Raw genomic sequence first — 12,697 nt, 5'->3', positions numbered from 1 at the left:
TCCATAATCTTCCCTGGTACCGAGGTCAGGCTGACAGGTCTGTAGTTCCTCGGATCCTCCTTCCGGCCCTTCCTGTAGATGGGTGTCACATTTGCCAAGAGGAGGTCTGTATTCACAAGCTCAGCAGGACAAGACCTGGGGCAGTACTAGCCCCAGCTTGGCCTTTGCCTGTGCCAACCAGAATTGTCCCTAAGAAATCCTAAACCTGTGGGTATTAAAGGCTGAAGACTACTTCAAATAGTTCAGTTGTTACCATCTTACTGTCTGGGTATGGGGCAGAGTATGGGCAGCCAAGGCCACAGAACAGTTCTTGGCTCATTCAAGGCGTTCAGGTGTGTGTCCCACTTGAATATCTCTAAATCTGGCAGGAGGGAAAGAAAGGTGAAGAAGGTTTGGACAGAAAAACAGAGCCTGCTCAGCTGTGGGGTGGCAGTGTGATAAAAACCATGAGAACAACGGAGAGTGTCATGGCTGCAGCCTTGCATTTGCACCAGGGAGAGAAAAATGAGCTGAGGCTCTAGCAAGAAAATAGAGGTTGAAGGTAAAGCCCAGACTAAGACTGTACGAAGAAGCCAGCAAGGAAGGTTGGGAGACAAAACAGCCAGGGAATGCATAGCTGGGAGTCAGGTGTGGATGGGAGGAAAGATGGACAAGAAGGGATGGAGGAAGGCTGGGGCGAGCTGGAGCCGTGAGACCACATTTCCCTTGCAAACCTGTTATAAAGATCCGGCTGCTTCTGAGAGGTGGTGGTTCTCTGCTCACGGCAGGTACCCAGCAGAGTGAGTACAGTGTGCAGCTGCTCTTCCTGTGCAATGAGTCTACAGAGAGAAAACCAGCTGGGTGAGCTGCACCCAGCTAATTACCCTGGCAGATCTTGCTGGGGTAATCCTAATGGAGAGCTTCTTCAACTCAGGAGAAAGCATTGCAGCCTTCCGTGACTCACTGGAGGACATGAGCTGGCAACATGTGCTGGCAGCCCAGAAGGCCAACCATACCCTGGGCTGCATCAGGAGAAGCATGGCCAGCAGGTCAATGGAGGTGAGCCTGCCCCTCTGCTCTGCTCTGGGGAGACCTCACCTGGAGCTCTGCGTCCAGCTCTAGAGCCCTCAGCACAAGAAGGACATGGAAGCGTTGGAGCGGGGCCAGAAGAGAGCTACTAAAGTGATCCGAGGGCTGGAGCCCCTCTGCTAGGAGGCCAGGCTGGGAGAGTTGGGGGTGTTCAGCCTGGAGAAGAGGAGGCTGCGGGCAGAGCTGAGTGTGGCCGGTCAGGGCTTCAAGGGGGCCCAGAGGAAAGGGGGGGACAAGCTTTTTAGCAGGGCCAGCTGGGACAGGACAAGGGGGGATGGCTTTAAACTGAAGCAGGGGAGGTTTAGACTGGATCTAAGGAAGAAATTCTTTGCAATGAGGGTGGTGAAACCCTGGCAGGGGTTGCCCCGAGAGGGGGTGGAGGCCCCATCCCTGGGAACATTCCAGGCCAGGTTGGACGGGGCTGTGAGCAACCTGATGTGGTTCAAGGTGTCCCTGCTCCCTGCAGGGGGGTTGGACTGGGTGACCTCTAGGGGTCCCTTCCAACCCAAAACATTCTATGATTCTGTGATTCTATGATTCACTTTGGGAGGGTTCAAGTGAGCAAATCTCCCATTCCTAGCTAAGATTATCCACAAGGAAGGTCAGTGCAGGGGAATGAGTTCCTTCAGTTTGAACCCCAATAGGAAACTTGACTAGCAAACATAAAAGATTTATTTTCAAAGTTAATATTTTGTTATAGATGAAGCTGAAATTTCCAGACTTCAGCAGACACGCAGTAGAAACTGCCTGTCTTTCCTGGTGATTTTCCTTTAAGCACCATGCAAGATACTTTTCTCCCCTTCCAAAATAATCCGTAATGCTTTTAAAGCAATTTCCCCTGGAAGATCTTAAATCAGTTTAAAGAAAACTAAATGCTCAAGATCCCTTTGTGTTGAGTCCCGCCTTGTCCCTCTCCATTTGCCTGCTGGAGAGCTCAACAGCCATTTCAGCGAGCTGACCCAGAAGAGAAACTGAAAGCAAGTTAAATAGAAGACGGTTTACTCCGAAATGGAGTCACAAAATGACACTTCTGCCAATGCAGGGGGAAAAAAAAAAAAAAAGCAAATCTGGGGAGAGGCTTCCTGAAGTGAATGCACAGCAATTGCAATGCATTACAGCGTTATTCCAATTTGACTTGCAGACTAATGCCTCCGCTTTTGTTGCTGCTAACATGGATGCATCCAGCCGCTATGCCTGATGTGCCATACCACAGAGTTACACAACAGAATAAAATACAATTTTATTGTGCCCAGCTTCTGTGTAACAACTCTAATATTAAAGGCTTCCTCAGCGCAAAATGATACAGGGCGGAAAAATGGTATAAAGGGAAAAATGGCAGGGACAAAATGAAAGGGAAAAAAAATGCACAGAGTTACAAAGGCCCATAGTAGGAGAGGTGGCGACTCTGTGGTGCCCTTCTGCATGTTCAGGGCTCCACATCACGCCTTTCTCTTCCGAACACCATTTTTAGGTAGGGCTGTTGTCTTACGCCTTGTCATCAGGGCACAGAAAGAGCAAAGATATGTGCTGAGGGGATGGGACCTTCCAGGTAAGAGAAACAGGGCAGCATTCACACTGTACAGATGATAGTTTGATCCCTTGCAATGCAAGGCCAAGCAGCTCCTTTCCTTGCCCCAGCCCCTTTAAAAACCCAGGCGAAGGATGCAGGTGAGACTGGCCAAGACACCCAGAGCTATCATAGTGCAGCTGGTTTTCACACTGCTGGCACCATTGGTGTTGCACAAGGGCGTCTCGCAGCAGGTGGTAGAAACACCAGCTATGCCAATATTCAGGTCAAATTCTGGGCAAATTGCAGAACATCCCTTGCTAATACGCTGTTTACGGTCATTGCCTAAAGTGGGAGAGAGAGAAAACAGGAAGAAAAGTCAGCTTTCTTATCTTGTATATTTTTTAGACTTCAGCGATAGGCTGGCTGTGCAATATCCAGTGGGAAATAAGTTGTCCTGTACTTAATGCTGTTGGTTTTCCCTTGGGCTTCATCACACCGCATCATTATTTGTGTATATGCGACCTATTGTGCTGGTTTGGGCTGAGATAGAGTTAATTTTCTTCACAGTAGCTGGTATGGGACTGGGTTTTGGATTTGTGCTCAAATGGTGTTGATAACACGGGGAGATGTCCATTACTGCTGAGCAGGGCTTACACAGAGTGAAGGTCTTTTCTGCTCCTCCCCCCACCCCACCAGCGAGGAGGCTGGGGGCTCACAAGAAGCTGGGAGGGGACATGGCCAGGACAGCTGACCCCAACTGACCAAAGGGATATCCCATACCCTATGATGTCATGCACAGCATGTAAACCTGGGGGAAGAAGAAGAAAGGGGGGGAAGTTCCAAGTCATGGCGTTTGTCTTCCCAAGTCACTGTTAGGTGAGATGGAGCCCTGCTCTCCTGGAGATGTCTGAACACCCACCTGCCCATGGGAAGTAGTGAATGAATTCCTTGTTTTGCTTTGCTTGTGTGCGTGGCCTTTGCTTCACCCATTAAACTGTCTTTATCTCAACCCATGAGTTTTCTCACTTTTACTCTTCTGATTCTCTCCCCCATCCCACCAGGGGGGAAGTGAGCAAGCAGCTGTGTGGGGCCGCATTGCCAGCTGGGGTTAAACCACAACACTTAGGGAGACCATCTCCAGATCTTATGACTCATCTGCTGTTTTCAGGGCCAACCGAGCGCAACCTAGGGTAAGAATTTGGAGAGTTAATGCGTTTGTACAGTGCAAAATTGCAAGGCATTGTCATGACCATGCCTTGGGATTGCTCCTTCCACAGTACCTGGCCCTTTTCAATTCCACCACCTCATGATCATATATTTGAGCTTGGAGATGAAACAAGGGGCCTGTACAGAGAAATCCTCTCTCTTCCAATGTCTCCCATTCCTGAGTGTGCTTAATCAGCAGTGCAATATTGTTATGATATATTGCAACAGAGACGGGCTATGCTGATTTCCCACTTGCTGCAAGATTTGCTCTCTGTGTGCTACGCTCTACCACATATTCTTCCACCACACCTCGTGGTGGGAGGAGGCTTTGCAGTCAGCCTAACCACAACTCCATCTTGTCATCAGAGCCTCAGAAAAGCTTCACACTTACCCATTCCTGTGATAGAATAAGTTGTGATACAGTGCTTCTCATTATCAGAGCATTTGGTTTTATTACGACAATCAAAATCGGAAGGTGCGTCTTTGCATGAGAAGCATGTCAAGGAGAAAGCTGCAAAAGAAGCACACAACACCCATCAGTCACCTTTAGAAATATCCATAGGAACATAAAACTGGTGGTTCTGGTCCAGATGGAGGCTCTGTCAAGCCCAGCAGCCAGAGGCAGACCTGGGTGTGTGAAACCTGGCCCCCGTGACTCTCCTGGACCCAAACTACTTTAAGCTCAGATTCTTGAAACTGATGTGGTTTGCTCATTTAGTAACCCTCAAGGGATCTTCCTTCTGGATACATACATGAGTGTCCCTTGAATCCATTTAAACATCTCGCTTCCCCAGTGTGCTTTTAGGAAGAGTGCCCCAGTCTACTACCACTTGCAGCGTGAAGCTCTTGTGGTTTATTTCCAACCTGGCTCCTCCAAGACCCATTTTCTGGCCACTAGTTCTTGTATGGAGAAAGACCAGTGGATTCCTGTCCACGCTATTTCACATCCTCGTCAAGTCATCTGAAGAGTCTTGGCCTACACATCCTTTCTCAGAGCACACAGACCAACAGTGAATGATTTAAAAACCCTTTTGAATACAAAAAAGGGACACACATCCCTAAGAGTAACCCCCCCTGGCCATACTAGGCATGAATATTTTGCTGCGTGCCCCCACAATGTATCTCAGATGAGGGACAAGTGACCTAAATCTGCCTCTCAGTGTTTGCTGGGAAGATGGATACTTGCATTTGGTGGTTCATTTTCAGAGCTCTCCTGAGTCAGGAGGCAATCTTGGACCTGTAGAAGACAGGGCTCGGCAAATCACCCCCTTGGCTGCAGCAGACTCCTTTTTACAGCCATCCATGGGTGATGACTGCCTAACGCTACAAAATGGGTACATCTGTAACACTGTGCATCCGCAAATGCTGTGCTAATACGAATGAATGAAAACAGCTTGGACTCAACTAAACTAAAGCAGTCATTCATAGCAAAGAGATCCTCAGGGAAGGTTTCTTTGCATGATAAGGGCAATTTCCTACTCATCTGTTCATCTGGAGCAAACACTCCCGCAGTAATGTCACCCACCAAGGGTTAGGATCATTCTTCTCATTTCCAGGATATCCCTATCTATGGCCAGTTAATACCCATCTTATTTTTGTACCAGCACTGTCCTTTGCCTTCCTTGCTCTTCTCTCCCTCTCTCTTTTTCTCCCTTCCCCAAGCTTCTTTGCCCTTGTTGATGTTTTTCCAGCAATGTCCCAATCTCTTTGTTGCCCTTATTTGACCTTAGACAAACTCATGTGCTCCCTATCATCCCACTAGCCCAGACCTGGCCCCAGCTCCAGCTGTGACCCGGTGACCATTGTATTTCACAGGAAGCCACAAAAATGCCTTTTAGGGCACTATTCACCCTTCTCTGTCTCTGCGGAAACTGTCTTCTCTCCCCGCTCCAGCTAATGACCCCTTTGCCACCCAACAAGACCATCAATTTCCTCTTGGGTTCTGTAGTTCTTCTTCCTCTTGTGTTCTTGTAGTTCATCTGAAGAACTGTCCCTCGGTGGCCTCTCACTGAAGAGCAGCTAGCAGAGGACACAGAGGCCAGGCAACGGGGCTTGCAATGACTCAGATCCCACTTCCCTCCGTTCCCATCCTCAACACCCTTGTGATTTCAGAAGCCTCCGACGTGGCACCCACCTCACTCTGACTTGATACCAGGACTGTTGCAATTTGCTTCCTACCTCAGTCATGGTCACTTCCGTCTCCAGGCTCTCACAGAATCACAGAATGACAAGGGTTGGAAGGGACCTCAGGACATCATCCAGTCCAACCTCCCTGCTCAAGCAGGCTCACCCAGAGCATGTTACACAGGACATGGTCCAGGCGGGGGTTGGATATCTCCAGAGAAGGAGACTCCACAACCCCCCTGGGCTACCTGGTCCAGGGCTCGGGCACCCTCAAAGTCAAGAATTTCCTCCTCACGTTCAACTGGAACCTCTTCTGCTTCAGTTTGTGCCCATTGCCCCTTGTCCTGTTGCTAGGCACCACTGAGAAGAGTCTGGCTCCATCCTCGTGACATCCACCCCTCAGATATTTGTACGTGTTGATGAGATCCCCGCTCAGCCTTCTCTTCTCCAGGCTGAACAAGCCCAGCTCCCTCAGCCTTTCCTCATAGGGGAGATGCTCCAGTCCCCCCATCATCCTTGTTGCTCTCCTCTGGACTCTCTCCAGTCATTCCTCATCCTTCTTGAACTGGGGAGCCCAGAACTGGACGCAGGACTCCAGGTGGGGTCTCACCAGGGCAGAGTACAGTCTCTTGCCCTGCTGGCCACGTTCCTCTTAATGCACCCCGGGATACCATTGGCCTTCTTGGCAACAAGGGCACGCTGCTGTCCTGCCTGGCTCTTGCCTTCAGTATTCTTCTGACACTGCAGCCTAGAGGTTTGGGGTTTTTTCCAAGTCTGGGACCCTGCTTTAGACTATCTGAACTCAAAGCACTGGGGTTTTATTGACTGCGGTTTTCATTCTCGTGCAAATGCCACACCGGCACATTTCTGCTCCATCCCACCAGGACCCACCCTTTCCTCGCAGAGTAACTGTACACTAGAGCAGAGTCCCCAAACTCTTTTTCCAGACATGACATTCATTTTATTCCTTAATTAATGGAACTTCATCAATCAAGCCCATTCCAAGAAAAAACTTCCTGGATCTATGCAGGAAACAGTGGAGCTTGTTATATGCCCAAGTCCTGTTTCATACCAACCTCCCAAAGCTGCTAATTTAAGACTACAGTTGTCCTGGGACCCTTCTAGCCAGGGGAGGAGACGAGTACCCGCAGGGGGTGAGTTTGCCAACATTTCTGTGCTCAGGAGGTTTCTCTCTCACTCACATTTACTATAGAGGACTCTGGAGGCATGTGGGCTCCTAACCTGGCAGCTCAGTTAAGACCCTGAAGCCAGGTAGGACAATTTTGATGCTCCGTCCTGGGAAGAAGAGCAGTTGCTCATGCTACTGAAAAACATATCTGGTTTTATTGCACCTGTTAAGATATCTGTTGTAATGAGCGCCGAGTGGGGAAGGGAACAATATTTCTTTAGAAATGTGCCCTGCTCGGGATACAAAGCCGGGGTTAAACCAGGATGCCTTTGGTGGTCTCCTGTCTGTGCCTAGCAAGACCTCTGCTCTAACTGAAAATGAATATTCCTCAAGGAAGATTTTCCTGTGAATAATTCGAGCCACCCAGATAAGCAACTTACACGTGTAAAGCATTCGTAAGCGCAAGTGCCGGCGAATGCAGGATTTACACTGTTAAAATCAGTCAGGTTCAGGATTAATTGGAACAGCAACCAGCCTTCCGGCTAGATTTCACAGTGAAGTGGTGCCGTGTATGTGTTAATTTTCACCAGCTCCTGTGGTAAATTTGCTGTCTCACTACGTGATCTTTTTAAAAAATGTGATTACAGTTGATAAGCTGCAGGAAAGAATCCTTTTGTTGCCCTCAACTTTCTCAACCCCCCGTTGAGCACAATGATTTAGCACATGCCAAATTTAAAGCCTGTGAATTCCCACAGTAAAAACATTTACAGCCTCAAATTAAGTGTGAACCTAAGTGCTCTGCTAGACCCGGACTGGAATGACCGGTAATTTTCAGGTAAAGCCCTACAGCAAAGCCTGAGAAAAATTCCGTTTACAATAATGCAACCCCTCCCCAAGCTGAGCAAATCAACTATTCCCCTGGAATAGTCAGAGGGATATTCAGGGCTGCACCCTCTGGTCCTTGCCTGACCCACAGCCCACCCCTGTGCCAATGGGGCATCTTCCAGAGGCAAAGGCAGTGGAGCCACAGCAGAGCTCAGCCGGGCAGAGTTAAAGCGCGTGTTCCCAGTGCATCTTCCCCAAAAGAAACAGCCACCAGTTATCAGAATGAGAACGGGATTCTGTGTCTCCATCCCAGACCCAGGATGAACGGTGGAAAATTTGCACCTCAAAGCTTTCGCTCTCCCTATTAAACTGTCTTTATCTCAACCCACGAGTTTTCTCACTTTTACTCTTCCAATTCTTTCCCCCATCCCACTGTGGGGTGGGGAGAGAGTGAGCGGTTGCGTGGGGCTCAGTTGCCAGCCGGGCTTAAACCACAACACAAGCTGCAAGAAAGAGATGGGAGCCAGAATTGCTTGTTCTCGTGGCGTGGCCATCACTACCAATTTACCTCATGATGGTTTGTAATTGCAACTAATAAAAAAGCAAGTGAAAAAAAGAAAAATAGATCAGGCCGCAGTTCGTGTTATGTCAAATTTGCAGCTTTCTTCTACATTGCCCTTTGCCTGTCCGGCTCTGTATATCCCTTGACTAATCCCCCTTCCCACGGAGCTGCACCAAGGGCTCTCCGCTGCCTTCATGGAGCCACTCCAAGGGCTGGTCTGGGACTGCACGAGTCAGGTGAGGTGGGTGTCCAATCCACTTCAGCTCCTCCTCATCCTTCCAGCTTCTGGTGGGGATACATCCCCTGGCTTCTTATCCTGAGGACTGGAATATTCTCTAGAGCCAAATGACCCTTCAGCTTTACCATTCTGCAATATCAAAGACACACCCCGACTTGGGGGGAGCTCGCTAAGTGCAAAGCAATCCTTGGAGACTCACCACTCTCCGTGCACAGGGTTATGATGAGCGCGACAAGAAGAGAAGTCTTCATCCTTTATAGGTCTTGCAGCCTCCAAACCAAGCAGGACTCACCCAGGGCAGGTTTTATACCTCCACAGTGTTTGCTTTACTGCTAGGTTAATAAATATAGGGTTGCTATGCCAGATGGTGGATAACTGGGAGTAACATGTCAGTGCTTGTGTATGAAAGTATGCTTTGCTGGAAGTGCAAACAGGCTTATATTCACCCCCCACTTCTTCTTTTCCAGGTTATTTCACAATGCAGTTTGTTCATCTGGTGTTAATTATGCAACAGTTTCTAATTCTGGATAAGTGGAGGAAAAAGCAAAACACAAAACCAAACCAGCGTCCACACGAGAAGAGGAATGTTTTCCTCTCCAGGTCGGCCTGGGTCTCAGAGCAGGCTGCATCCTTGAAGATCCTGTCCTCTCATACTGTTTTAGTACATATGGAAATGGATTGAATTTGAAATTGAAATTGGGATTGAAGCTTCTACAAAATGTCTCCCAGGATTGTCAATACAGCGAGATCAGAAGAGCAGTAGCCTTCCACTGCATTTCATAGGGGACCAGACATCATTTTCCGTGAGCCTTTCTAAGGCAGCGGTTCAAAATCATAAATGTTTCTGTTCTAAAACTGGATATTTTATATGAGGAAAAAATGTCCTCTTATTAGAAAATAAATTCCACTGAAAATGAAAATGACCACTTAAAAAAAAAAATAGAGATAACACCCACCCCCATCACACTGAACAGTTTTTTCACAAATTACAAAAAAATAAATGTCAGGGAGGAAAAAACAAACCAGTTAAAGCATGGGGAATGAGGGATTGCCTGATCAAGGATCTCAACTCATTAAGTCTCCGGAAAAAAAAAGAAATTATAGCCAGCCAAAATTATGTGAAATGCCAAATGGAGTACTCCACTGGATTTCCATATGGTGCTCTTTATTCCTTCTTATCATTTTTCATACTACCTCCTTGTATAAAATCAGAATCTTTCCCATCTTCTTCTGATTGCTGTTGCCTTTTCCTCCCACTGTTGTCTCTCTGACAGAGGCACGGTCCCAGAAACGGTCCAGATGGATCCTTTTCGCATGTCGCTCAGAGCTGCAGGAGCAACCTTTGTGCCCCAAGCCTCTGCCAGCGACTCTGCCCCTTGCTGCTCTCCATCTGTTTCGTTTCCCTTTCTTCTTAGTCTCAAAGTTGCTTAGATTTCCATCTCCCATTGAGTATTTGGGCTTCCAATATGACCGACCTACAGTCATTATCTCATTGAAAAGGCATGCCCAGTTCTTGAAGTGATGCAATTCTTTCCAACACCTCTAAATTGGATGTATAAATTTTATTACTATAGAGACCTGTGTGACTAAGGTGAGGAGACTTCTGCTTTCTCAATAGGTAGAACATGACTCTCAGTTGGAACGGAGGTGGCAATTAACCAAGAAAGCTCGAAGGAGGGGCGTTGTTTGGCTTCATAAGGCCAATGCCTTCGTAAGGCAGCAGGCAGGAGGAAAACAGAAGCTGGCACCCTCCATTCCAGGCACTGCAACCCTCTCTTCCTTGTGAAATGTTTTATTTTCCCCAAACCAGGAGGGATTTCATCAGCCTTTATTGGTAAATCAACTTTTATCGCTGACTATTTGAGGTAATAGCAGAAAAGGGGGCTCTCGTCGCAAGGCGATGCCGTTCTGCAGCCCATGCATTGCGCTGCAGAGGCAGCCCACATTCAGATTCATTTCAGCCACCAGCATCCATTAACAGGTACAGAAATAGCAGCTCAGCCAGGCGCTTTTTTTTCCCTCCTCCCTTGTAGTCTCATCCGAGCAAAAACTAAAATATCTCATCCCCTGCAAGCTGCTGAGATTTTGAGATGGCAAGGCTGTATTTCTTAAAGGAGTTATTGCAGGATTTCTGACAGACGAGATTTCCCATTAGATGGTCCTGAGCTCTTCCAACTGGTCCCATACGTCCCCCTGATATCAACGTTATCTCCATCCCTCACCAGTGCCAGGTGAGAGAGACTGAAAAGAGCCCATGGGGGTAGAAAGGACACAGATGATTAAGACGCCAGAGGGACCGAGGCAAAGGAGAAGATAATATCACAGCTTACAAGTATTTGGAAGCTATGAACTTCAAGAAGGTTTTGGAAAGAGTAGCAGGCGATTTAACTGGGGGTGGAGTATGGTGGTAGTAAGACTTACTTCCCTTGACGCCGTTGATGAGTGGGGAAGGAAGGAGAGTGTTTCGTTCATCTTGTTCTAAACCTGGTTGAAATTGTCATGTTGAGAAGGGCAAACAATTTCTTTCTTTTGGTGAAAACACATGGTTTTCATGAAAAAAAAGCCAAAATTTAAAAGTAACTGTGGAATTCAGATGTTTTTGCTAAATGTGGATTTTCAAGCTGGCCAGATGCTTTGAGAATCATTTCAGAAATTATCGTGATTAACATACAGGAGAAGTGATGGGAAAAGTGGTTAAAAACCAAGTTTCTGTTGGTCCCTCGGCACAGAAATGCTATAACGCTACCATTCTTCAGTTTTCCCATCTTGTATTTAAATAAATGCCAGAACATCCTCCTTGCCCAGAAATTAAATCTTTATAGGATGACTAAACCTAATCCCATCTCCACAGCCTTCGGCCAGGACTGCGGCTTCTCCCCGTTGCACAGAAACACATGCACTTTGCAGGCTCTCGTGAGCACTGGTGGAGCAGGACTCCCCTCAAATCCAGCTGGGCTGCAAACATCAGGGCTTTTTTCCAGGTGCCACTTCTATGCAAGCCCTCCCAAAAGTCAGCACTGCACTTATAAACTGCTCAGGTGAGAATTATGCACCCTCCAGCTCCGAGAGGATGTGTAATTTTCCCCATCTCAGCTATAGCTCCGCTCCTCCAAGAGCTGCAGGGGATCTCCACCCCAACTCCTCCATCCCCAAGCCTGGAAATGCAGCAGCAACAGAGGACAGAGGAAAGGGAAGGAGCAGAGACCTCCCCACCACATCAGACACCCATCACCTCTGCCAGGTTCTTTTTGCCCATTTCCTCTGTCCCTGCAGGGAAGTCACTCAGACAGTAGCATCTTCTCCAGGCGGGTGTGGAGGTCCCCTTTTCCATGAGGACGGATTCCAGCAGCGCTGTCCTCATCTTGGACATCTCCAGCATCTTGGGGTGGGGCCTATTTTAAAAGCTGAAACTACCCACCCTGCAGAGATCACATGAGAACTTTGCAGCACAGCCAGGAGCACAACCAATACCTGGCAACCCCCCAGTCCCGTGTGTTGGCAGTTACAAAACAACCCTTGCTGTTGCTTGCAATGGGGACAACACAAACATCTTTGACCTTTCCTGACTGACACCTTCATTCGTTAGCACTGAGTGATCAGGCAGAACATCTGGCTTTATGGAGTGTTTGTCTTGAGCTACTGGATGCAACTAAGTCAATTGAGAAAGGCAGCCAGGAGAAGACTCCCAGGTGCTAAAAAGAGAAATTCAATGTGAAGCAGGGATTCAGCCTACAGCTCTTTCTGGCAGAGCTGTTTTCTCAGGCTGATCTTAGTGTGGATATAGCAAACACACTCTAGGATAACGTAAATCTTTATTCTGTCTGATGATTGTCACACACAGGTTATCAAAAGAGCTTTCCCAGGGAAAATTAGTACAAAACAAATGATACAGGGGGAAAAATAGGAGCTGCACTGCTGTGCCATTTTATGGATGGGATCCGAAGCAATGTCTTGGAAAAAACAGGGTAGCATAGACCCTGTTGGAGACCCTTGACAGGGGATGTTGGGTTTTCAATTGGGGAATACCTTGTAGGT

At 47.8% G+C, this 12,697-nt stretch overlaps 1 protein-coding gene across 1 annotated transcript; it reads right to left on the bottom strand.

Annotated features, from left to right (window-relative positions):
* Positions 1-2,257: 2,257 nt before the first annotated feature.
* LOC118452424 (lymphocyte antigen 6E-like) lies at positions 2,258-9,055 on the bottom strand. Its single transcript, XM_035895628.1, has 3 exons — positions 8,862-9,055; positions 4,176-4,295; positions 2,258-2,920 (listed from the first exon to the last, which is right to left on the bottom strand). Exons 1-3 carry the CDS (start codon positions 8,911-8,913, stop codon positions 2,712-2,714), a joined length of 381 nt encoding a protein of 126 aa, XP_035751521.1. The 5' UTR covers positions 8,914-9,055; the 3' UTR covers positions 2,258-2,711.
* Positions 9,056-12,697: the final 3,642 nt, after the last annotated feature.

Source organism: Egretta garzetta, unplaced genomic scaffold (genome assembly GCF_000687185.1).
Source record: "Egretta garzetta isolate BGI_Z169 unplaced genomic scaffold, ASM68718v1 scaffold495, whole genome shotgun sequence".
Taxonomy (NCBI): Eukaryota; Metazoa; Chordata; class Aves; order Pelecaniformes; family Ardeidae; genus Egretta; species Egretta garzetta.
This window is presented reverse-complemented; position numbering and strand designations above follow the sequence as displayed.

What these genes read in the sequence shown, in the direction of transcription:
- LOC118452424 (XM_035895628.1), bottom strand. Translation starts at nt 8,913, where the DNA reads ATGAAGACTTCTCTTCTTGTCGCGCTCATCATAACCCTGTGCACGGAG. An exon ending in AACCCTGTGCACGGAGAGTG is followed by an intron (nt 4,296 to 8,861) that starts GTGAGTCTCCAA and finishes CTTCTTTTGCAG; the next exon opens with CTTTCTCCTTGACATGCTTC. An exon ending in TTATTCTATCACAGGAATGG is followed by an intron (nt 2,921 to 4,175) that starts GTAAGTGTGAAG and finishes CTCCCACTTTAG; the next exon opens with GCAATGACCGTAAACAGCGT.